The sequence below is a fragment of the Ursus arctos genome, unplaced genomic scaffold (genome assembly GCF_023065955.2).
Source record: "Ursus arctos isolate Adak ecotype North America unplaced genomic scaffold, UrsArc2.0 scaffold_24, whole genome shotgun sequence".
Lineage (NCBI taxonomy): Eukaryota > Metazoa > Chordata > Mammalia > Carnivora > Ursidae > Ursus > Ursus arctos.
Genome location: NW_026622919.1, coordinates 33,039,341 through 33,067,033, shown reverse-complemented (window position 1 = coordinate 33,067,033; position 27,693 = coordinate 33,039,341). Strand labels below are relative to the sequence as shown.

The 27,693-nt window shown below is 33.1% G+C and overlaps 1 protein-coding gene across 1 annotated transcript in view; it reads right to left on the bottom strand.

Moving 5' to 3' along the window:
* The window catches only part of BRIP1 (BRCA1 interacting helicase 1), a 175,648-nt gene that overhangs the window by 124,301 nt on the left and 23,654 nt on the right, over positions 1 to 27,693 (bottom strand). Inside the window, exon 7 of the mRNA XM_057318005.1 lies at positions 902 to 1,192. Within this exon, the coding sequence (XP_057173988.1) occupies positions 902 to 1,192 (291 nt within the window). The remainder of the gene's footprint in view (positions 1 to 901; positions 1,193 to 27,693) is intronic.

The following is a 27,693-nucleotide window of genomic DNA, read 5'->3' as shown; positions in this document are numbered from 1 at the left end:
CATTACATGCTAGAAGGTGATATATCAATTAAATGAAATTCTAGGGGCTATGGCTCATAGCCTTTTGTGTAGAACCAACTCTGTTTGACAAAATACTAGTGAAAGAACAACTTTCAAAATAAATTCATTGGTCATTTCATAGACTTGTCAATTTATGGCTCACGAATAATTTCTGAGTATATTCCAGACTTGTAACTTCAGTTTCAGACTACATGAGTTATTAAACTGTACAGACTACCAAACTAATACCACCAAAAAAATTATTATGTTTTTACTAAGAAAGACTTCGCAGCTTCCACCTTGAACAAATTCATATTATTCAAGATTTCCCTGGAAAATTTCAAAAGCACCAATGACATATCTTTAAAGTTAATAATATAACTTTTTTTGAAAGAGAAGTTTGTACTAATCAGAATTATAAGATAATCATTATATTTCTCATTCAATTAAAAAACATTTAAAAATTTACTCAGAGAGCCTAAATAAACTATCTTCTCATGAAGTTTTAAAATATATAAAATATATTAATGAGATCGAATTAGACTAAATTACTTAAATACTTTTATCTCCTCCTATGACATCATCCATATTTCACTCTTTTTGGTAGCGGGATTTCAAAGAGCTAAGAAGACATCTAACTAAAACGGGAATTAATTTCAAGGAATTAAATATCCCCAAGCTTTAGAAACAAAACCTATCATTTTAAATTTGGAGAAAGATTTTCTTATGGTAAAATTATTTTTCAAAAAATAGCAATACTAGCAATTAATTTGATTTTTGTAAGTTATTTGATTATCACTGGAAATACACATATAAAACAGAAAATGAACATGTAAAAAATTGAGTAAATTGAATCTTTTCAGCCTTATTTTTTTCTCTAAAACAAAGTAACTTTACTCACGTTTTTTCCATCTAGCAATTCCATGCACTTTTCATTTCTGTTGAAGTTACCTACTACTTCAGGATGGACACAAGTATGATCCCTGCTGGAAAGAATAGTCATTGGGACCCCTGAGTACGCTGTCCTCCGGAGCTCTCTAGTAATCTGAGCTATCTGTTTGTGTGTGCGTGTCCCAAAATATATTTTGGGTATCTTGGATTTCCCCCCATGATCCTTCTTAGTGGTATTTGAGGAATCTTGACTGCTTCCTTGTTTAGTAGAACAACAACACCTGGAACAGGGACCAGGAGGCTGTAACAAAGGAAAGAAAAGACAACTTATGTCTGGTATACCACAAAAAATGTTATTAAACCTCTCACAGAATCAGAACCTATAAGTAATAAATCACGACTGTCAAGTAAAGAGAAATGTCAAGAAATTATATCATCTAAAACTTGCCATTAAAGAAAAAACTACAAATTCAATTTAAATTGGCTTTCTTGCACTCTTAAAAGTGATAAACAATGTTTCCATATTTGCATGGCTTTCTATCATTACATTCATACTCTTGAATTCCAAATGTTTTAAGAGGCTTTAATTCTAATTATAAAAATAAAACAAAATGGAGGACAATTTTCATTTTTGCTTAGGCTTCAAGTGAACTTGTAATACTACAGTTTAACATTAATAATGCTATTTTTGTTCACACTGTAGCCCATTCAAATATTCTACACCAATATTTTAAAGAGCATTTTAAATATAGCTTACAAAAAAAAGAAATATCAAGTTGAATCTAAAATATCATTAAAAACAAGAAAACTTCTCTAGCAAAGGGATGCAAATGAATGCAAATTATTAATATTTACTAATGAAGGCAAGTCGTTTGTGTGCAACAAGTACAACTGAAATTCGATTACCTGTCATGGAATTCAAATCCATCAGTAAAATTTTTCAGGATAGCTTTTTCTAAAGGACAATTTTACTCATAATTCAGTTCCATAATTAAAATTAGATAAATGTCTCCTTAAACACAACATATGGAACAGCAAGAATATAGTCTGTTATTTACCTGATTTTTCTCTTCTGTTCCCAAACTCAAAAATAAAATAAAAAGTTTAGTGCTATATATTAGAACCATGAGTTCTTAATAACTATTCCCTCCTCAACTTCAATTACTATACAAATGAGACAAAATGCAGCCTCATTTAAGAAAAATACTGTGAAATGGTTAGTTTATAGAAGTGGTCACTGATGGGGAAAAAAGCTAATTAGCACAGTAGCTTAAGAGAATTTGTTCAAAAGAACAAATACACCATTTAACTGAAGTTTTTTTAAAAATTATAATCAGTAAGAGCAGCCTTCATAAACAAATGCTAAGTCATAGCATGTTACACCACAATACTGGGGATCAAGCTGTCTTTTAGCCTCAACTCAGTGGAAAAGCAAGTTCAAATTACTCCCAGTCTCGCTCAACCTTGTCCGCCATTAAATATTACAATACATGATAGAATGGATGTAAATGTGACCCTTCTGGAGCTGTCACTCACTGGGATAAAAGGTTCACTGATGTGCCAAATAAACAGTCAGTCAAAGCAGATAAAGTTACAGCCATGCTGGAATTGTTACATTCCCCTCTCAGGTTGCCAGTAGCAGCAGATTTCATTACAGAGTGCTGCCACATTAAATAGCCAGTTCCAAATATCCTGCCTTCTATATTGAATAATTACTTATTCACTGAAAGGATAAAAAGAAGAGTTATGAATGGGGCTCTTGTCAACAGTGAGGCAGGAAACAGCTGACATGTGGTTTATGTTACATATGTTGCAATATCTAACAATTTATGGTCACACAGAAAATGGAATGCAAATTCTATCATGGTATTTCTGACTGAATTCTTTTTTGGCCTTTGCAATGATCACATTAATTAATTAACCTAGTAAATGAATTAAGATAACTCTAGGTAGCAGAATTAGTTTACTTTTCTATATCTTTAATCTTTTCACTCAATTATACTATTTCTCTTCCCTATGATATGATAAATTAAATACTGAATATTAAATTGAATACTGGAATGCTATATACTATATGGATATATTATATCCAAGCATAAAAGTAATCCAATAAAGTGGTCTTCTCTCAAGTCCTGGATAACCTCCTTTTTGATGAAACACTTTCAACATCAATTCCACTTAAAGCTTTATCACCTACACCTTTTATTTTAATTCCATTTTTTTCTAACCAAAAGTCCAAACAATATTGAACTAAACAAGTCAACCACCTACAACAAATAATTTAATATATTACTTAAAGACCTTCATACATCTATATCTCCCATATAATTTTTTCAAATAAAAAGGGATGCTATTATACAGTTTTATAACTTGCTGTTTCGTATTAAAACGTTTTACTATTTAAAAGGGATGAACTTGGCATTAATAATTTTAAAAACAGATCTCCCTACCTTAAAATGTCACAATAGTAGCTGTAACCAACAAAAATAAAAGATCAAGAACTAGTTTCAGAAAACTTGTCCCATTAGAGCACCTTTATTTAGGTACCTTAAATCTGATTTTCATTCAATAACTGATAAAATTATAAACTATGGCTAACTTTATATTAAACATGTTTTTGTTCACTATGTTTTACAGTGGTCTGAAGTAATTATATCATCTATGAATGTGAGACTGACTCTCAAGAATATGGTTTTTCAGTGGGTGGTTGGGCAAGTATTGTAGAAGATGGAAATTAAGAAAGAAACTTGATTCTTTTTCCTTTGCAATATTAAAGAAGAATTATTTCTTCAGAAGTGATCTTCTACTGAAGTTTCCATTTAAAGGATTTAGTACAATCAAATTTAATATAGAAAAAAACTGAATGTGGCAAGAGAACAGAGGCTTCAAAAAGACATTTATTTAGCAACAAAAGAGAATTATTTGTACCAAAATCACCTACTTTTAATTCTATAAGAAAACTAGAGAAAGAATACTGAAAACAGCCATGGCAGGAAGTCATAATATCCTGCAATCCAATTAATAGGCTAACACTTTATGGCCTCTCTCTGAAACACTTTGACCTAGCCGTCTTGACATAATAATTGAACAAAATTAAATAATTTTGTGCCTTTCATTAAGTATTTCTCCTGCTAAGGAGCTATCAGGTTTGCCTTTCAAAGGGATATTTTCCTTTTGCTTTTGACCTCTGAATTTACAGAGATTGCATTAGGAAATGGAGAATAATTAATAAGTATTCACTTTCATCCAACATATCTCAATGTCAAGAAAGATAAAAAATATAGGCTACCCAAAACCTGTAATCTCTAAGACCTGAAAGTGGCTACACTGAGTGGCAGAGCCAAGCCCTTTAGAGAAGGTGCTTCTCCTCTAGCTAGAAACCATCTAGAGTCCTTTTACTTCAACAAAAGACAAGAAAACCCAACCCAAATAACACCAAAATTCTATTACCATTTAAAGAGAAAAAACAAACCACCACCACCAACAACAAAAAACTATAGGGGCACCTGGCTGGCTCAATCAATGGAGCATATGACTCTTGATCTCAGGGTCATGAGTTCAAGCCCCATATTCGGCATGGAGCCTACATACATAAGGAAAAACACAAGAGATGCATGTGGGTATAACAGCTATATTCTTTCCATATGTAGGAGTCAATTGTTTAAAAATACATTTCAAATCTACAATGGTCGAAACTGTTCTTAGAAGGTCAGCAACTAAGGATTTTAGAAAATTCTCTTCATGTCTAACAATTTCTATCTATTCTCTCTCTTGTCCTATGATATAGAAATATATATATATAAATTTTTTGAAAGAATGAAGATTATAAGATCTGATCTTGAAAGAAAGACAAAATTCTGATTCCTTGACACTATTCCTTTCACAAAGTTTAAGTTCAAGTAGAATAAGATACAATGTCAAGGTATAAAGTTTCATAATTTTTTCCAACCTTTCTCCACAAAAACAACATAAAAATTTCTATGCCTAAAGGCACCTGGATGGCTCAGTCAGTTAAGTGTCTGCCTTTGGCTCAGGTCATGATCCTGGAGTCCGGGGAGTGAGCCCTGTATGGAGCCCCGCTTTGGGCTCCTTGCTCAGTGGGGAGTCTGATTCTCCCTCTGCCCCTTACCCTGCTCATACGTTCTCTCTCAAATAAATACATAAAATCTTTAAAAAATACATTTAAAAAATTACTATGCCTAAATAGTTGAAAAATAAAAATGAACATGGTGACCAAATACATTTTAAAAACGGAAAATAATAAAGGAATAGCGAGAAACTATTGTATTGCCAGTTATTATTATAAGCTTATAATTTATAATAATAACTTATTATTATTTTGCTAATTCAAAAATCAGGTAACCTTCTAAAAGGAGGCTATGAACTGAATTCTAAACACAGACTTAAAAGGGTATATTTATGTGAAAAAATAAGTATATAAAAAAGTAAAGAGGAAAAAAGACCAAAAAGAAGTTTATTTGTAGGAAATAAAGGGAAAACTAGGTCCATGAAATAATTACATACTTTTCTGAAACTTTCCACATGTGCATGTATTGTCTTTCAACCACACTGCAAATTCCTTGAGGACAGAAACTATGTCTTACATTTCCTTATATAACTCATTCACTAAACACGGTGTTTTGCACATGACTATAACTTCAAATATTTTTTAATCGATGGACTGTGACTTATGTCCCCAAGTCAAGTACCGTACATCTGCAACATTATATTTATTCAATAGATGCATAATTGATGTCCTAATTTGAAGTTCTTCATATATCAAAAAGTTACTTCAAAATAAAAAGGTTAGCTTTTAAAAGAAAAAGTACAGAGCAATCTGTTATTTTCAAGGCCAAAAAGAAAAATAATCTTGTTATGCTAATATTTGTGTCACTTTATAGTTGTGAGCAACAAACACATATCCTGATATATTCATTATTTATAATAATGATCATTTATTAAGACTGTCCCTGTGCTAAACAACTTAATATGTTCTATCTCATTCATTCATTCAAGAAATATTAGAATTCCTGATATATCAAGTCAAGGAGAAAATAATGACAAGGGTCACCTCATCTCACTGACAATGCTTCACTCTTTGTTCTACAAAGCACAGTTTTTGGAGCTTACTAATACCAGTTTCACTCATGAATCACAGAATCGTTTAAAGTTAGTACTCAAAGTATATTATTTACTGAACGCAATTACAAAATATTCCTAAGGGTAAGGTATAAAATTCAGTTCAAAAAACCTATTTTAACTTATTAGTTCACATTTAAATAAAATATTTTCTAACAAGGATTTACACATTATGTTCCTCAAGGAAAAAAAAAACTCTCAATTAAGAGACTCGTTAAAGCACACATCAACAAGCTTCTTCTGTAAAGGTTTAGAGAGTAAATATTTTATGTTTTGTGGTAAATAAGGTCTCTAGCCCTGTATAGGAAAATATCTTTATGATCCCAATGTGGGGAAGGAGTTCTTAAACAATACACCAAAAATACAATGACTGAAAACACAATCTCATTAAGACGTAAAATTTCTATTTAAAATGGCACTTCCCTTTATTTAAAAAAAAAGGAAAAGGCAGCACAGACTAAGAGAAGATATTTGCACTGCATATAACCAAGGACCAGTATCTGTAACATATGAAGAATTCCAACCAATCAATTTTAAAAGACAAATCCAATAGATGGCCAAGAACGAGAAAATCACAGAAGAGCAAAGCTGAAAGGCCAATGAACATCAGAAAAGATATATAATTTAATGCTCAGCCTTATTTATGACTAATTAGGAAGATGCAAATTAAAATCATAATTCGATTCCATTTCCCATCCATCAGGTAGGGTGTTAGATAAATATAAAGCAACTCTCATACATTGCTGACTCAAGTATAAAGTGGCGCATCCACTTTGTAGAGCAAACTGGTGATCTAGTAAATCAAAGATATATAGACACTCTGACCCAGCATGACACTGTTAGGTATACATACTAGAGAAAATCTTGCACATTAAGCCAGATACAATAGGGATATTGGCAGCATCGCTTTAATAGTGAGGAAAACAAGCTAAGTATATATTAAAAAAAAGGATAAATAAACTGTGGGTTTTTTTTTTCAATCAACAGAATACTATCTATAATGAAAAAAATAAAAACCAGAGTTGCACATATCAATATAGAATATCAAAAAAAACAATGTTAAGCAGACTGAGTATAACTTAAATAAAATTTTATTCTCCCCATAAAATTCCAAACAAACTGATGATAGGAATAAAACTATAAAACTTTAGGTACAGAATTAGGAACCACCACTGTAGTAGATAATCTTTGGAGCTAAGGATTGTAGTGGACAATATACTTAAAAATTGTTAAAAAGTACTTCAAAAAGGTTAGGGTTAGGGTTAGGGAAATTAAAAAAGATATAAAAAAATTTAAAAAATTTTTTTAAAAAAGTACTTCAAAAGAAACCTAGCACAGCAAATACAGTCTATTCTGGTTCTTCCTCAGCTGCTTATGAAAGCAGAATAGCTTTCATCTTAATACCTCTTGACCAAAATGTTTCAATTTATTGGGAATTTACTAGGAAATAAGTTCTAAATTTAGGGTCTATGAACTGTTACAGAAGAGAGATTTGAGATCACGCAGAAAATAAAGACACAATTTTGTGTGCATTTCTAGAAAGTAAGTCTAAACTTTCCTCAGGTGCTCAAGAAGACTGTGACTTACTGGGTGAGGGCTTTCTTCCAGAATTTATGTCTGATTTTATAATGAAAATCAAATGGAAACAGCATTTTCTTTACAACCAACTTGGCTAGACACATTTAATCTGTACAGGAATAAACAAGTTGATAATTCAAAGAAGACAATTTTACAAAGGTTCCTCCATTGCTTGTAAATTCATTTATCTTTTATGTTTGTTAATTACCTAATATTAACATAATTCTAAAACATCTAGTTTATTGCCACTGTTTATTTCTAACTCCATTTTACAGATGAAAAAAATAAAATCTAAAAGAGTTTCTCAAGTTGTTAGAAAATACACGATAAATTTATAGAAAAGCTGGAATTCATAAACTTAAATCTCAAAACAAAGCTTTAACAGGCTCATTTTCATCTACCATTTAACTTGGCAAAAAAGCAAAATATTACCCTTTTTAATTTCAGAATGCCAAGCGCATAAAAAGCTAGTGGTAAAAAGCCAACGAAGGTAGAATTATACTACGATCTTTGAGACCTAAAAAAAGAGGGCTTATTGTTAATCTTTATCAACCAACTGCTGTGGTCCAAGCCATCTAAACAGGTCCTGAACGCCTGTTGTGCAAAATCTCACATAAGCACACACTCTAGTAAGATAGCAAAAGTGACATAACTATACCTTCTCCACTATTCTTTTTAAAAAATTCAAACAGTAGTACTCTACTGCCAGTTTCATGATTAAACTGCACAAAGCAGCTGTTTATCCACTCACAGCAACCAGCAGGTGAACCTGATTCAATATTTATCACAGGCTTTCATAGATCACTGCTAACCAAGCAAACGTTTTAATTAAGCTGGAACTTGCTTCAAAGAGCTCATTCAAGATGTCAATCAGTAGGTAAGGGATCAGATACAGTGTCAGGTGAGAGTGTGTAATACAAATCCACAACTTTCTTCATCCCATCGCTGTAAATTAGCCTGCTCTAAAGTTCAGACTCTGATTGTAACAGACTGCCAGTCTCCTGGAATGTGTAACTGAAGTCACTTAAATTCTATTGTGAAGGTTGTAAGCAATATGTTAAACTGCAATGGGCTAGCACATTAAGACAGATCCTTTTCACGGTTGTTTTTTGATACCATAAGTGTTTGTTACCCTACTCTCCACTTACTGTTTACTTCTTGCCTGGTGTAAATGGGAATTCCTTAACACAGTTGTCCCAGTTTCTGAAAAGTTTATATTTCAGTAGAATTAATCAAAAAAGATCCAAAGTGGTATAATTTTTTACCTCAATTTATAACAATTATATTCTATAAAAATTCTCATTTTAAGAATAAACACATGATAAAAATGACCAAACTGCTATAAAGCAAAAATTCTCTTGGTTTAACAGCACTTTACAGAGAAGTGCCTACAGCAACAAGTCTCAAAGTATAGTAAGTCACACTGGTTAAGTTTATGAGACATACCTGGGGTGTTTGTAACAAAAAAAAAAAAAAGAAAGAAAAAGAAGAATCAAAGAATATGAGGAGAAAAGGGAAAGCTCTTCCTTAAAGAATATCAGTTAAAAATTGTATGTAAACAGAAAGAATTTTTAAAATCACCATTTTGCAACTCCCATGTAACAACTGATTCCTGAAAGCTACCTAAATGGATGCTAAAATCATTGAGTGTAAAGTTGTTGGGGAACAAGACACACAGCCTCCAAATATCACCCCATAGGTTACTTATTAACTGTAAGAGAAAAATGTGCCTTTATCATGGAGACCTGGTAATCCACCAGTTTAACCAAATGGTCAAATGATACAGTGGTCAGACAAACTGGCATCAATGTACCTCTTTATGTGTTATTAGAAAAATACGTGCTCTTCTTGTACAAAACTACATGATTATGAAATCCAAATAATCAGACATGAATCAAACAGAACCCAGGAATAAAGAAAATGTGGTAAAAAGATGTATTATTTGGTTAGTGAAACTTAATCCAACTGCATATTTATTTATTTTTCAAACTTCCTTCAATGAACTTTTTAAAATGAGAAAACAAAGCTATCCTGCGACATCACCTTCCCTACATAATTGACCAAAATGCTACAAGCAAAACCTACACAAAATAGAGATTTTTAACTCTTTCATGAGCGCTAAAAAAGGGATGTTATCAATATATAAGCCTCTAAAGCAGCACTACCCGACAGAACTTTCTGCGATGATAGAATGCTCTGTATCTGCACCATTCAATACACTTGCCACTACTACATGGGGCTAGTGAGTACTTGAAATGTGCTTAGTGCAACTAAGGAACTACATTTTAATTTTAATTAATTTAAATAGTTACATGTGGCTAGCAGCTATCATATCAATGTACATTTAAAATACTACAACAGGTTCTAAATTTAATCTGGAAAATAAACTAGTAAGAATAACCAAAAAATATCTGGAAAGGAAGATGGGCAAGAGTGGTATTTTTGTATATGTAAGAATTTAGTGTACATGATAAAGATGTTGTGGTAGGCACGTCTTTAGACATGTGTCCAACCCTATATATTTTTTCCTTTTTTTAGATTTTATTTATTTATTGGAAAGAGAGAGAGTGCAAGCAGGGGGAGGGAGAGGGACAAGCAGACTGCACTAAGTGTGGAGTCGACTGGGGCTCGATCTCACAACCCCAGCCGAAAACAAGAGTCAGACACTTAACCGTAACCCCTGCTAAAAAGGTGGACCTAATAACACATGACCATGTCCAAAATATTCCCAGGCATGGCAAGACCAGTAACATTCACTTTCCAGGAACTTGTATTTGGGGCATTTAGAGTAACTATAGGCAATAGACAAGAACATTTTGTAAGATTTCAAAGCTTCCATTCTGAGATGTCATGGTAAGGTCATATGACAGAGAAAAAAATAATGAGAGATTCTGCAGAGAGAAGCAGAGAAGACAAATTTGAGGCCTCAAAGAGAAGGAAAAAGTTTCCTAAAAACTTCTGAGTTCCAATAAGTGCAATTGTATTTCTTGCTTGACCTTACTTTGAGTGGGTTTCTACTTCTTCAAAAGAAATCATTCCTGATTAACAGTTGAAACAATCAAAGTAATAACACGAGACTTTCCCGAAGTTGAAGAAGTCTCTGAGTCTTCAATACAATAAAACCCACTAAATAACTAGCATAGTGAAAGACAATGACTCTCATCTAAATATCCAGCCATAGACTATAAACATAAATTATAGAACAGCCACTCAATAAAATGCAATGTAGTCACTAAAAATGATGCAGAAGAATATTAAGTGACATGAAAACATGATCCTGATCCATTATTATAAAGAGAGATAATTGGGGATGCCTCAGGGTAGCTCAGGGTAGCTTAGTCGGTTAAGTGACTGACTCTTGGTTTTGGCTCAGGTCATGATCTCAGGGTTCTGGGATCAAGCCCCATTTTAGGTTCTGCACTAAGTGGGGAGTATGCTTGAGGATTCTTTCTCTCCCTCTTCCTTTACCCTTCCCCCTACTCACAAACTCTCTCTTTCCCCCTAAATAAATAAATCTTTTTAAAAAGACAGAAATAATTGGACATTAGTTGTCTCCTGAGGGATGCAACAGTAAGCATATAGCACTTTGTATTATCTTGAAAAACAAAACACAAGGGCAAAATCAAACCTGAATCTAATTCAGCCTCTAACTAACATTACTAGAAATCTTGGGATAAAGCAATATCTTAAATGACACCACGAGGATAAATTCAAACAAATTCTGAATATAAGAAATCCTGCAAGACAAATAATGCAGTTTTCTGAACAAATAAATGGCATCTCTCTTAAAAGAAATGTCATGCAACTTCCTTGTTTAGATTCTGATTTTTGAAAAGCCAATTCTAAAGCAACATTTTTTAAACAATCAAAAACAATTGTAAACAGACTGGGCATTAGACAAAGAATTACTGTTAATTTTCTAAACCATAGTAATATTATCTTTAAAATGTCATTGCTATATTTTTAAAAGTCAATAGCTGTTAGAAATATACGCTACCTTATGTATGGGTAAATATACATGAAGTCTAATAGGTGCTTTAAAATGCTACAGTCCCTCAGCCCCAAATTGGGTGTAGAGATTACTTAAAAAATAATAATAAATACATAAATAATTAAAAGTAAATAAAAGCAGCCCTTTTGGGGCCCCTGGCTGGCTCAGTTGGAGAATGCAACTTCTGATCTTGGGGTTGTGAGTTCACGCCCCACATTAGATGTAGAGATTACTTAAAAATAAAACCTTTAAAAAAAAAAGTTCAAATTCCTTACTCTTTCCTCTTCTCATCCTTCTCAAAGAAAAGAAAAGAAAAGAAAAGAAAATGGCAAAGGGTAAATAAAACATATAGGGGAGGTAAAATGGCAAAATAATAATTATAAAAGCTGAGTAATAGGCAAAAGGGGTTCATTATACGGTCCTCTGCTTTCTGTATGAAATTTCCTTAATTAAATATTTTTGAAGTAAGGAAAATTTACAAATTCCTTTTCCTTTTTTAAGAATTTATTTATTTATTTGAGAGAGAGAAAGAGAGAGAACGGCAGAGAGCACAAGCAGGGTGGAGAGAGAGAAGCAGGCTCCCCACTGAGCAGGGAGCCCAACCTGGGGCTTGATCCCAGGACCCTGGGATCATGGCCTGAGACGAAGGCAGACACAACTGACTGAGCCATCCAGGTGCCCCTACAAATTCCTTTTTATAAAACAAGTACAACATTGATCCTAAAGCAAATCTGGATGAACTTTTTCTAACCAAAAATACGAAGATATCAAGACCAATGAATTCTAAATGTAATAGGAAATAAGATTCCTGCACGTGTACACACACACACACACACACACACACATCCAAAAAGCCAAGAACAAAAGGATAATTCAGTGTTAGGATCTATTAATATAGTTAACATATTAGAAGATAGAATATGAAAATTCATATTCATATCCATAGTTTAATATTCATTCTTAATGAATGAATATTTAACTCAATTATGACAAAAAATTATATGTAAAATTAATATGATTAAATCTATAATTTACATATAAACACATAACCTGTATAATTTAACATATTTATATATGCAGATATGACTTATAATTTTCAAAAGCCACTTTCATGCTTAATGAAGAAACCCTAGAAGCATTCCCATTAATGTCTCAAAGAAGACAGTGATGACCATTACTTCCCAATATGCCTGGGACAATATCAGTTTATATCTTTGTTTCAGCTTAATTATTAATAATGCCCCCCACCACCTTCATTCTCAAAAGTGTCCTATTCTGGACAATAAATATGATTCTTCTATCTGTTACTATTATTACACTTAACACTGGAAATACTGTATAAAATTGCAACGGAGGTAAAATGATCACTATTTACAGAAAATATGATTATATACTTAGAAAACCTGAGAAAATTTATTGGAATTATTAAAATAAAAGAATTCATTGATGTGGCTTGGTAAAAAAACACAGTAAATGTAGTTCAGTAAAAAAAGAGGGAAATTAGTAATCTTCATATAAACCATAACGAATTAGAAAATGTAATTGAAGAACAAAATCCCAATTATATAGAAATAAGAGATAAATTCCCCAGGAGTCAACATAAAAATATATTGAAGTAGTAACAGGATGTATTAATTAGATGGGGCAAATCCTTTCACAACCTGTATGTATATCAAATCATTATGATGTATACTTTAAATATCTTAGAATTTTAATTTTCAATTATACCTCGTTAAACCTAAAAAAAGTTAAGAAAACTTTAAACACTATTGAAGGAAATTAAAAAAAAAAAAAAGCCAACAAAGCAAATGGAAAGAGAGCATGGTCTTAAATAGAAAGACAACATCATAAAGAACTCAACTCTCTTCCAAATAATCTATAAAATATATCAAGAATTTATTTTTAGCTAGACAGTCTAATTCTAAAATTCATATGTAAAAATAAACAATAGATAAATAAATAAATAGGTATTAAGGAGAAACCAGATACATAAAATATTAATGAGTACAATAATCAAAACAGTGTGCATTGATGGAAAACAGGAAGTCCAGAAGTAGAGCCAGATACATTAAGGAATCTAGAACATCATAAAGTCATAAAAGTTGCATCTCAAATTAGTAGGAAAAAGAACTGTCAGTAAATGATGTTGGAATAACCGGGTAGCAATCCAAGGGGGAAAAAAAAGTTGTGTTCATATCTTAATTCTATTCACCAGAATAAATTTAGGATTTAAATGTTAACAACTGAAAAATGTTTAAATCATCTGAGTGAGAAAGGTCCTTCTAAGTGTGACCAAAACCCAGAGACCATAAAAGACTGATAAATTCAACTACATAAAATAAAAATTTCCTGCATGATAAAAATCATTATAAAAAAGGCAAAAGACCAATAACAAACTAGTAAAGAAAAAAAGATTTTTGCAATTCACAACACAAAGGTCTAATTTAATATTGAAGAACCCTGTAAAATAGTAAGAAAAAGACAAAAAACTAACTGATAAAAGGAGTAATCAGATATTTGAAAAGATACTCAACCTCACTCAGAACTTATCTGCAAGAGTATAACATGTATACGTGTGTATGTGTATTATGTGTAATTTACCTTTATAATATATATACTACATAAATATATATATACTCTTAGAATACTAAAATATATATTTTATATACATATATTGGCTTTTAGTATTCTGGTAGGATTCATAAATAAACGGTAACAATTGCCTCTGGGGTAGGAAAGAAAATGGCTGAGAAACTGGGTGTGGGTTTAATATATACCCTTTTGTTCTTCTTCAATTTTATACCATAGGCATATATACTTGTCAAGGATAAACAAATGTAAATTAAAAAATCAAAATACCAAATTGTCTTCCTCTGGCACTACAGACACACCTCCTCCCTATAATGTTGAAACAATGTATAGAGAAGTAGGACATAATGACATCACCATTTCATTCTTAACAGAGAATGAAGACTTAATGAACACTACTAGTAGAAATAATCAACAACAAAAATCTCACACTGGCTAAAACAGCACAAGATAAAACTTATTATTGACTAAAACTTAAGAAAAGAACCAATTATTTGACAAAATTATGATCAGCAAAACTCCACCGAGAAATACTGAATATGTTAAATACTAATATTGCCTAAAAAAAGGAACTAAGTGGCAGAAGTCATAATCAACGAAAAGCTGACATAGCTGAAAAAACGTATTTTAATATGTTCCCCGTAAACATATTAAATTAGTAAATTACAAAAAAAAAAGACAGTAACAGAAGAAATACTATTAATTAACAACTAGACTATGATAATGGCAGTCTGATTGATTTTTTTTTTCCTTGCTTCTTTATACTCTCTGGTGTTTCTTGAATTGTTTATAATGAACAAATATCATTTTTCCAAAAATTTTTTTAAAAATGCACATAAAAGAAAATAAATACTGAGTAGAGATACTACCAAAGAGAATGGTCTCCAATTATATTATTATTCACTATTTCTCCTTGCAATTCTATTAGTTTTTGCCTCATACAGTTTGATGCTCTGCTGTTAGGCACAAACACACTAACCACATTATTTCTTCTTGGAGAACTGGCCTCTTTATCATTATGTAATGCCCTTCTTTGTCTCTGATAACTTTCCTTCCTTTAAAGTCTCCTTTGTCGGAAATTAATATAGCTACTCCTGCTTACTTTTGATTAGTTGTTACATGGCATATTTTCCTCTATCCATTTACTTTTAGTCTATATGTGTCTTTATATTTAAAGTTGAGCTTCTTGTACACAACATACAGTTTTATGATCCCCTCTGTCGATCTCTTGGATATGGCTTTAGATACAATACCAACGGCACAATCCATGAAAGAAATAACTGATAAGCTGACTAGGAGAAATATTTGCAAAAGATATATCTGATAAACAACTATTATCCAAAATATACAAAGAACTCTAAAAACTTAAGAAGAAAAAAGCAAACTCAATTAAAAATGAGGTTTTTTTTAACGTTTTGTTTATTTTAAAGATTTTATTTACTTGAGAGAGAAAGAGAGAGAGAGAGCACAAGCAGGGGGAAGGGGCAGTGGGAGAGAGAGAAGCAGACTCCCCATTGAGCAGGGATCCTGATGAGGGGCTAAATCCCAGGACCCTGTGATCATAACCTGAGACAGAAGGCAGATGCTTAACTGACTTAGTGACCCAGGTGCCCCTAGCCCTTTAGACCTCATTAGACACTTCACCAAAGAAAATATACAGATGGAAAATAAGTATATGAAGAGATGCCTGAGATCATATATCAGGGAAATGCAAATTAAAATGAAATACCACCACACTCATAATTAGAATGGCCAAATCCAGAACATTGACAACACCAAATGCTGACAAGAATGTGGCGCAACAGATACTCTCATTTATTGCTGGTGAAATACAAAATGGTATAGCCACGATAGAAGACAATTTGGCAACTCCTTACAAAACTAAACATACTCTTACCATAAGATCTAGCCTCATACTCCCTGGTATTTACCTGAAGGAGCTGAAAACATGTCCACACAAAAACCTGCACAAAGATGTTTATAGCCACCTTATTCATACAAAACTTGGAAGCAACCAAGATATCCTTCAGCAGGTGAATGAATAAGCAAACTGTGGTAGATCCAGACAATGGAATATTATTCAGCTCTGAAAAGAAATGAGCTATCAAGCCACGAAAAAACAGAGGAAACTTTAAAGCATATAACTTCTTAAGAAGAAGCCAAACCAAAGGCTACATACTATATGATTCCAACTATATATAACATTCTGGGAAAGGTAGGGGCGCCTGGGTGGCTCAGTCATTAAACGTCTGCCTTCAGCTCAGGGCGTAATCCCAGAGTCCTGGGATCGAGTCCCACACTGGGCTCCCTGATCCGCTGGGAACCTGCTTCTTCCTCTCCCGCTCCCCCTGCTTGTGGGAGTGCTGGCTGTCTCTCTCTCTGTCAAATAAATAAATAAATAAAATCTTTTAAAAAAACACAAAAAAACAAAAAACAAAACAAAACATTCTGGGAAAGGTAAAATAAGGGAGACAAGAAAAAGATCAGGGGTTGCCAGGAGTTTTCAGGGGAGATAGGAAGTCATGAATAGGTGGAGCACAAAAGATTGTTAAGGTAGTAAAAATACTCATATGACCTCATAATGATGGATACATGTTATACATTTGTCCAAACTCATTGATTATATAACACCAAGAGTGAACTGTAATATAAACTATGGACTTTGGGGGATTAGGATGTGCTGATGTAGTTTCATTAATTGTAATAAATGTATGATTCTGGTGGAGGATGTTGATAATGGGGTGGCTATGCATGTTGGTAGGGGCAGGGCATATATGGGAAATCTCTGTACTTTCTCTTCAATTTTGCTGTGATGCTTAACTGCCCTACAAAAATAAAATCTCATTTAAAAAATGTAACTGGGGGTGCCTGGGTGGCACAGTCGGTTAAACATCCATTTCCTGGTTTCAGCTCAGGTTGTGATCTCAGAGTTGTGAGATTGAGCCCCACATCAGGTTCTGTGCTCAGCATGGAGTCTGCTTGAGATTCTCTCTCTCTCCCTCTGCCCCTCTGCTTGTGCTCCCTCTCACTCTCTAAAATTAATAAATAAATATTTTAAAAATACAACTGATGATTTGAAAAAAGTAATAAAATAATGTGTGGTTCAAGTAAAATATATAACAAAAGTTGCACAGAAGATGAGGGTGGAAATGAAAGTATAGTGGTAGAAGGTTCTTATACATTATATGTGAAGTAAAAATTTTAAAGTACATTGATAAATTTAAGATGTAAATTATAAACCTGAGAGTAACCCCAAAACAGATAGTGTTAAGAAAGCAATGGTAGAGAAAAGATGGAATCCTAAAACGTGTTCAATTAATCAAAAAGAAAGCAGAAAAGAAAGAAAAGGAGAATAAAAAACAGATGGGGCAAATGGAAAACATACAGCAACCATACTAATAATTACATTAAATGTAAATCGTGTAAACGTCCCAATTAAAAGGCAGAGGTTGTCAAATTGGAAAAAAAAAAAAAAAAGGAAGATTCAACTATGTATAAGAAATCCATTTTAAATGTAAAGACAAAGATTAAAGTAGAAGATGAAAAAATACTATGCAAACACTAAGCATAAAAAGCTAGAGTGGCTATATTAATATTAAACAAAGTAGATTTCAGAACAGACTTTCCCAATGGCAGAGTGGTTAACTCATCTGGAAGACATAATCTTAATATATATACCACTAATAACAAACCTTAAAATCTAAGACGTAAAAATTGATAGAATTGAAAGCAGCAGCAAATCCACAATAATAAGGCCTTCAGCACTCTTCTCTAATTTATAAACAGACCCCAAAAATCAGTAATACAGAAGACATAAACAATATAATCAGCCAAAATGACCTGGCATTTATAGACGACTTCACTGAATAAGTGAGCAGTAGTCTATAAATGAACACATATTCTCACAAGAACTCAGACCATTTACCAACAAATCACTAAAACTAAAAGAACTTCAATCATATAGAATATGTTCTCTAACGCCACAAAATTAAATTAGAAATCAATAAGAGAAAAATATCTGTGGGAAAAAACACCTACTTCGTATGTTTATTTAGACTTGTACGTAAACTTGGGTCAGAGAAGAAATCACAAGGAAAATTAGAAAAAAAAGTAACCTAACATCAAAATCTGTGTGATGCTTAGAGGGAAATGTACAACGTTAATCATAAAAGAGAAACACAAATTATGAATATCAGAAAGGAAGAGGCATATCACTACAGATACCGCAAACATCTTTTAAAGAGAATATTTTGAACAGTATCCCAATAAATTCAAGAACTTGAATGAAATGGGCAAATTTCTTGAAAAATACTAATTACCAATTGAAGAAGCAAGTGAAAATCTGAAGGGTCCTATATTTATTTTAAGAATTAGATGTGTAGGGGCGCCTTGGTGGCTCAGTCAGTTAAGTGTCCGACTGTTGATTTCAGCTCAGGTCATGACCTCAGGGTCATGAGATCCAGCCCCGCATCAGATGCCACACACAGTCTGGAGCCTGCTTAGGACTCTCTCTCTCCTTCTCCTTTTGCCCCACCCCCCACTCCTCTTTCCCTGGCTCTCTAAATAAATTTTTTAAAAATTAAAAAATTAAAAAAGAATTAAATGTGTAAGTTAAACCCTTTCCAGAAATAAGATGCAAGGTCCAAAAGGCTTCACTGGTAAAGTTTATCAAAAATTTAAGGAAGAAGTAATACCAATACTTCCCAACTCATTTTATAAGGCTAGCATTACCCTGATATCAAAACCAGACATTATAAAAAATAAAACTAAAGACCAATATCCTACCCGCATGCACAAAAATCCTCAGCAAATTTAGTGAATCAAATCCAGCAATATATAAAAAGGGTCTTATACCATGACCAAGTGGGTTTTACCCTAGGAATGTGAGTTTGGGTCCACAACCAAAACCCAATCATTATAATTCACCATATCAACAGCATATAGGAGGAAAATCCTATGATCCTACCAAAGGATGCAATAAAATTTTAAAGAGAAAATTCAACATCCATGCCTTATAAAAACTTTCAGCAACCCAGGAATAGAAAAAAACTTTCTTAATCTGATAAAAGACATATACAAAACACCAATGATAAACGTCATATTTAATGGTGAAAGAGTGAATGAATGCTTTCCCTGCCAAGATGTGAACAAGGCAAGGATATCCACTCTCAATACTCCAATTCAACCTTGTACTATATATCCTAGCCACTGCAATAAGGCAAGAAAATATATTAAGAGCCAAACATTATAAAAGAAGTAAAATGCTTACTAGAGAATGTAAATGTACAATTCTGTGTACTCACAAAGTCCTACAAAATTTCCAACATCAACTAGAACCAAAAAGTCATTTAGCAAAGTTGCAGGTTACATGGTCAATACACAAAAACGAACTCTATAATAAAAAACACATAACTGGAAGAGAAAATTCAAAGTGGAATCATTCAATATTTGTTCTTTTGTGTCTGGCTTATTTCTCTTAGCATGATCTCTTCAGGGTTCATCTATGTGGCAGCACATGTCAGAATTTCCTTCCTTTTTAAGGCTAAATATCCCATAGTATGTATATACCACATTTGTTTATTCATTCATCTCTCAAAGGACATTTCGGTTATTTCTACTATTTGCCTATTATGAATAATCCTGCTATGAATACTGGTGTACAAGTATGTATTTCAGTATCTGCTTTCAATTCTTTTGGATATATACCAAGAAATGAAATTGCTGGAGCATATGATAATTCCATTTTTAACTTTTTGAAGAACTGGGAACAAGGTTTTTCAGTTAAAAATATGAAAAGGGAGAAACTTAGAATGAACCCTCTGGTGTTGAAATGGAATTGAATGTATTGATAGGAATACATAATGTTCAACATACAGATAGAAAAAATATAAATATAAATACATAGGAGTGTGTATTTGCACACACACACATAATTCCTAGCTCTGCCTGCTGAAAGCTTTGGCCCAGAACAGAAATCCCAACAGCAATGAACAAAACTAACACCCAGAACTTGGCTTCTAAATATTATTTGCCAAAAGGAACCAGGGCTCCCTGGAAAAATGGCTGAATCCAGGACTGGGGCAGAGAAAAGATAATATAAGCCTGAAACATCTTGTGCCAGAAAGTAAGGAAATGCTCCAAGAATGATGGATATGTGTCAGAAATACACAAGCAATTTAAATAAACTCCCACTTGAATATCTAAACAAATCATATAATGGATTATCACACCCTGAATAAAATGGGAAATCATGAGTCCACAAAGATATAAAATGAATAAATTTAATGTTTAGTGAGGACATGCTATTTATAAAGTTTCAGAGTTCCTCTCCACAAAATCCTCTTTAATTATAAAAGGAAAAAAATACTTTACAGTGATGCCTACCAGTCATCACATTAATCAAATTATCAAAGTAATCATCACTAATGAAACAAAATTAAACTAACTGCCACCTCACAGAATGCAATGGGTAGAATGGTACAATGGGAAGCATTGCTTCCTGCCAAATATATATAACCTTAATGTAATTATGATAAAACCCCAAATTGAGAGACCTTCTACAAAGGCTGTAATCTTCTGAGGTATCAAGGTCATGAAAGTCAAGGAAAGACTAAGGAACTGCTCTAGACTGAAGATAGCAAAATGACAACTAAATGCAACTAAATGATTCTGAACTGGACCCTTCTGCTATAAGAGCTTTATTGAGATAACCGATAAAATTTGACCTAGCTTTGAGTATTAGATAATAGAAATGAATTAGGTTTAATTTCCTGATTTTTATGGCTTTATTGTAGTTAAGTAGAAGAATGTCTTTGCTTATAGGAAATAGAAACATAAGTATTCCAGAGTGATGGAGTATCAGGTCATCAACTTACTCTCAAATGGTTCCAGGGAAAAAAAGATATATTTGTATTGTACGTCCAATTTTTGGATAATATTGTGGCTATGTCAAAACTTAAACAGCTAAAACAAACAAACAAACAAATAAATCGACTGGCCAGAAAATATGTCAATTAACAAAGCAGTGTTCTAAGTCATCTTTCTTTTCTCTTTTTTTTTTTTTAATTTTATTTATTCATTTGACAGAGATAGAGACAGCCAGCGAGAGAGGGAACACAAGCAGGGGCAGTGGGAGAGGAAGAAGCAGGCTCCCAGCGGAGGAGCCTGTTGTGGGACTCGATCCCGGAACGCCGGGATCACGCCCTGAGCCGAAGGCAGACGCTTAACCACTGAGCCACCCAGGTGCCCCTCTAAGTCATCTTTCTATACCCACTATCCATAAGTGTAAAATCTCTGTATGGCAATTGTAGATTCTACTGTCACTAAAAACATACACATGCAGGCTGGATTGGTATAGATATTTCATTAAATATTTATACATATCAAGAAAAATGATTGAAAATCTAAAACATTCACCAAGTTCATTCAACATGATAAAAAAGATTTGAAATTTTTGACTTTTCTTTTGTATTTCTACTATAGAGGTCACTAGTACATTTTCTATAAACGTTCAAAAAATCATAATTACTCGGGCTGAAGGAAATTCATTCAAGCAATTACCAACCAATTCTACATCCTGTTTGTAGGTAGATTTGCAGATAAAGCAAGAAATTCACACTAATCCCGCTAACTTCTGGCCTCACTTACCAAGATTAAAATAGCATAGGACAAGGGTTAATAAACTATCTTCAAAGGGTCAGAGAGTAAATATTTTAGGTTTTGTGAGTCATATGATCACTGTCCAACTACTCAACTCTAACGCCATACCAAAATTTACACAGACAATGTGTAAATGAATGTAAACTATGTTCCCCAAAATTTAGAATATCTGGCTCTGTTTTTAATGATATTTATGTAATTACAATCATGTAAACACCAAATGTTGTGAGGTTTAAGGCAGAGAAGTAATGGGACAATTAGAAGGATATTAGGAAGGCAAGAGAAGGTATCTAAAACCAAAAATTCAAGAGCACAGCAGTATGTCTATGTTATTCTTGAATAAATAAATACCAAAATAAGTAAGTAAAATGATTAAAAATTATTGACTTCAGATAATAGGAATTGGAGAATGGAACTAGTGCAAAGGTCTGATTTTTGTTCAAAGCCATGTAGAACTCTTTGACTCTGACTACATACATATATACTTTGAAAATAATAAAAATTTAAAGAGAGAAACAGTCTAGGAACCAATCCAAATATACAAAACAATTTAGGGTATGAAAATAGCAAAACTTCAAATTAGGAAAAATTATTCTTTAATTGACACTGGGACGACTGATCATCTACTTGGAAAGGCATACAATCAGAGCCTGCACTCATACATATACTAAAATAAATCCTATAAATAAAAGGGTTAAATGTTAAAAAAAATTTTTTTTAACTGTACTGAACTATGAAGAATATCTCTTGCAAATTTCTACAAAAGGATCCAGAAAGATTCTCATGAAAGTGTTCATTTTGTTTACTTCTGGGAGGCAGAAAAGGGGATGGGAATGATGTTTTAAAGGAGAATATTTTAATACAATGGAATATTACTCAGCCATCAGAAAGAACAATTACCCAACATTTGCAGCAACATGGACGGGACTGGAGGAGATTATGCTAAGTGAAGTAAGTTAAGCAGAGAAAAACAATTATCATATGGTTTCACTCATTTATGGAACATAAGAAATAGCAGGAAGATTGGTAGATGAAGGAAGGGAAGAATGAAGGGAGGGTAAACAGAAGGGGGAATGAACCACGAGAGACTACGGACTCTGGGAAACAAACTGAGGGGAGGGGGGTGGGGGATTGGGATAGGCCGGTGGTGGGTATTAAGGAGGGGACATATTGCATGGAGCACTGGGTGTTATACGCAAATAATGAATCATGGAACACTACATCAAGAACTAAGGATGTACTGTATGGTGACATAACATAATAAAAATTATTATTAAAAAAATAAAAGTAAAAATAAAGGAGAATATTTTAATTTTTACTCTGTACTGGTTTATAACACTACTAAAGGTTTTTCAAAGAATGTATATTACTCATAATTTTTAGATTTTAGTTTAAAACTCTTTAGTAGATAAAATACACAAAATGTTTAAGATAATTTAATCTTTCCCCAACTACAGATTAACTGTTTAAAAGCAGGTATTTTAAAAAAATAAGTAAAATAAAAATAAAAGTAGTTATTTAATGCCAGACATATTGAATAATAAAATCTATTTTCTCTTGCATAGTGATTTGGTTTTTTCCTCATCAGCCAACAGGAAAAAAAAAAATTCCCAGCCATTCCTTTTCTCTCCTTTCTCCCCATTTATAATCCATGAATCTATATGCACTCAATTTTAGAGCTAGTCTCAAATCGTGGTTCCACCATTTACCTATAGTATGATCATAGTCAAGTAATCTAATCAATTTTCTTACCTGTAAAATGAGTCTAAAGTCTACTCAATTCTCTTCACAGTGCTGATACAAGGATTAAATAAGAGCACACATAAATTGCCTGGCACAAGTGTATATTCTAAAAAGCTATCATCATATTATTATTAACTCTTTAAGAAATATAGGTTATTGTTTTTAAGTGTCTGGCATGTAACAGTCTTCAAAAATGTCCTGCCTTGAATAAATTATACTTCAATTAGTTGGTAATATTATTTAACAACTTGTTCCTATAGCGGTTACAGAAATCAAAAGGTATTTCTAATCTTTTGTTTATATTAAGCACCAATTTACCTCTTACCCCCTGAAATCATTGTTTGATATTTTATTTCTGTGTGCCACTATATAAAAAACTACTTTCAAACTGTACTGCAAAAGAAAAAAATTTTTAAACCTGCTTTAAGACTCCTCTATTTAACAGTACTGTTACACCTCCTTTAGTATATGAATCTGAGTAAAAGTTATAAGCTACAATAGTAAATTCTGCATTTTCTCAACTTTGGGCATTTTTTCATTCATTTTAAACAAATATGTCGGTACCTACTAAGTACAGGTCCTGTGCCAGATGCTGGTTATTAAAAAGGCAACAAGAGAGACATAACACTTGTCCTTATGGACAGCCTGACAAGGAGGCAAACAAAACAGTTAAACCTACAAATAAATATATAATTATAAACTTTGGTAAGTATTGTAAAGAAAAAAGCAGGGTGTTGAGAGAAAGACTAAAAGAGGAATGAATCTTAATTATCTATATGGTACTGAATATAATATGGCCTGTAACAGTATAAAAAAGAACTTTCATCTAAGGTCATCTGGAAGAGTTTATTCACAGCCAGAATAGTGAGGTGGTTGACAGAGTCAATTCGAGAACCAGACTGCCTGGTTTTAAACTAGCCTCTACTCTTCAGCTTTGTGACATAAACAAGCCATTTAAATTCTCATGTCTCAATTTCTACATATGTCATTGGGGGAAAATATTAATACCTTTTTCAAAGGGCTATTTTAAGGATTGAGTTAGATTCTTTCATTTTATTTGGAAAACTGTCAAATCTATAGAAAAGTTAAAAACTCTTGGAATAGGTGTTAACTCATAAGAACCTGTATCTACCAGGTGAATTCGTATTTCTAGAATGTTTAGAAGAGTTTCTGGCACATAGTAAGCATCATATCACTTATAAGCAGTAATATTAAATAAAAGTAAATTAAACTATGAGAAAATGACTTGTAAAATAATTTCAGAGAAAACTAGTCATTTTCTCTTGAGATCCTAAAGAACATCTTAAATATTGATGGGAGGGAGAGGAAGAAAGGGGAAGAGGAAAAGACAAAGACAAGAAAGAAAAGACAGGGGCATGTAAGAGGAAGAAAAAGAAGAAACTCCAAGGTTTGCCCAACATCAACACTTTATCAAAGGTCAACAGCGCACTCTACTGGACCCACATCTCTTCTACACACTAGGCAAAAGTAATGAATGCTACTGCACTACTAAATCAAAAAGAATATAGTCAATGTTAGCACTGATTTAATGAACAAATAAAAATCAGGTATAAGCATAAGAATGAGTATAACAATACCTCACTGCTGTGAAGATTTACTAAAAGAGTGAAGAGAATGGAAATAAATTCTAGAGAAAATGATTATGCTTGGTGGAACAAAGTAAAATCAGAATGGCAACACTATTAAAAAACAATATTTCTCTTAACTATATTTTGACATGGAGACTAATGCCTTACTACATCTGTGATGTTTGAATTATCAGTAAAAAAGAGAATCTAAAATGTGAGGAAAGAGAAGCAATGGACAATGGAAGGTAATTATGTAAGGAGGAGGTATTGACACAATTTTCTGACTTAAAGAGACAGCAAGGACACTCAAGATGATAAGGTGGTAAAAAGACAAGTAGCCAATTCTCCAATCAACAGGCTGGAAACTAAATTATTTTAATGAAAACTAAGAAAATTATACAGAAAAACTTAAGTTTAATGTTGAATTTAGAAGAAAAGAGAAATCATTACACTAATTTATCATTTCCTTTATGAAGGAAAGTTTTTCAAAAGAAATAATACAACTATGGATTTTAAATGTATAAAGATTGTGACATTTATATTTTTGTAGGGATAAGAGAACTAAACCATTAATTTATGAATGCAAACAACTATTCTTCCAAAAATAAATTCTGTCTTCCCTATATCATCTTATAAGAACCAAAATAGAGGGGTGGCTGGGTGGCTCAGTCGGTTAAGTGGCTGCCTGCAGCTCAGGTCATGATCCCAGGGTCCTGGGATCAAGGCCTGCATCGGGCTTCCCGCTCATCGGGGAGCCTATTTCTCCCTCTCCCTCTGCTTGTGCTCTCTGTCAAATAAATAGATAGGATCTTAAAAAGAAGAAGAAGAAGAAGAAAAGGCATCCTTAGAATTTAGAAGTGTTAGAGCTAAAAGCGATATAAGGTATATTAAATCTAGTCCCACCTTCTTTTTCCTCTGATTTGAAGGAACAGGTCCTAAAAAAAAATGTTACTTGCCCAAGTCTCTCAATTTACCCTATTCAAGATGTTTAGATTATCTAGATTAAAATGTGATCTATAGATCTATCAAATGTGAATCATGTGATCTGTCAACTAAGAAAAGATCTAAAATATAGACTGCATTTTAAAAATTACTTTAAGGTTTTGGTGATAAACTAATTTCAGAAGCTGCTATACAATAAATAATAAATCTTATGAAACTATATATTTTCCTTCCACTTCTTTATGAAGTCGCATATTCCAAAATTTACAGGAAACACTTTTGTGATTTATAGTAAGCCACTCAGCAAAGATTAAGAAGTGTTATACAACGGGGAAAGAACAGCAATATGCAAAAGAATGAAACTTAACCATCATCTTACTCTGCATTCAAATATTAACTTAAAATAGATTAAAGACTTGACATAAGATGTGAAATCATAAAACTCCTAGAAGAAAACATAGGTGGTAAGTTCCTATGTTAGGTCTTGGCAATGATTTTTTGAGTCTGACACCAAAAGCAAAACAACAAACCAAAAATAAACAAGTGTCACTAAATCAAACTAAAAGACTTCTGCCAGTAAATGAAACCATCAGCAAAATAAAAAAGCAACCTACTGAAAAGGAGGAAATATTTGCAAATCCTATGTCTGATAAGGGGCTAGTATCCAAAATATATAAAGAACTCATATAATTCAATAGCAGAAAAACCAACCAATCCAATTTAAAAATGGGCAGAAGAGGGATGCCTGGCTGGCCCACTCGGTAGAGCATCCAACTCTTGATCCCATGGTCATGAGTTCAAGTTCCACACTGGGCGTGGAGCCTACTTAATAAATAAATAAAATAAAAATGGGCAGAAGATCTAAATAGACATTTTTCTTTCTTTCTTTTTTTTTTTTTAAAGATTTGTTTTATTTATGTGACAGAGACACAGCCAGCGAGAGAGGGAACACAGCAGGGGAGTGGGAGAGGAAGAAGCAGGCTCCCAGCGGAGGAGCCTGATGTGGGACTCGATCCCGGAACGCCGGGATCACGCCCTGAGCCGAAGACAGACGCTTAAGGACTGCGCTACCCAGGCGCCCCTAAATAGACATTTTTCTAAAGAAGACATACAGATAGCCAACGGGTATATAAAAAGGTACTCGACATCATTAACCGTCAGGTAAATGCAAATCAAAACCTCAATGAGCTCTCACCTCACAACATGTTAGAATGACTATTATCAAAAAGACAAGAACGTGTTGGCGAGGATGTAAAGCAAAGGGAACCCTTGTGCACTGTTATTGGGAATGTAAGTTGGTGCAGCCACTTTGGAAAACGGTATGGATGTTACTAAAAAATTAAAAATATAACCACCATATATGATCCAGCGATTCCATGTCTGGGCATGGATCCAAAGAAAATAAAAACACTAACTCAAAAAGATATATGGGGGAGCCTGGGTGACTCAGTCAGTTAAGCATTTGACTTTTGATTTCACCTCAGGTCATGATCTCAGGGTCATGAGACTGAGTCCCACATTGGGCTCTGCGCTGGGCATGGAGCATGCTTAGGATTCTCTTTCTCCCTCTCC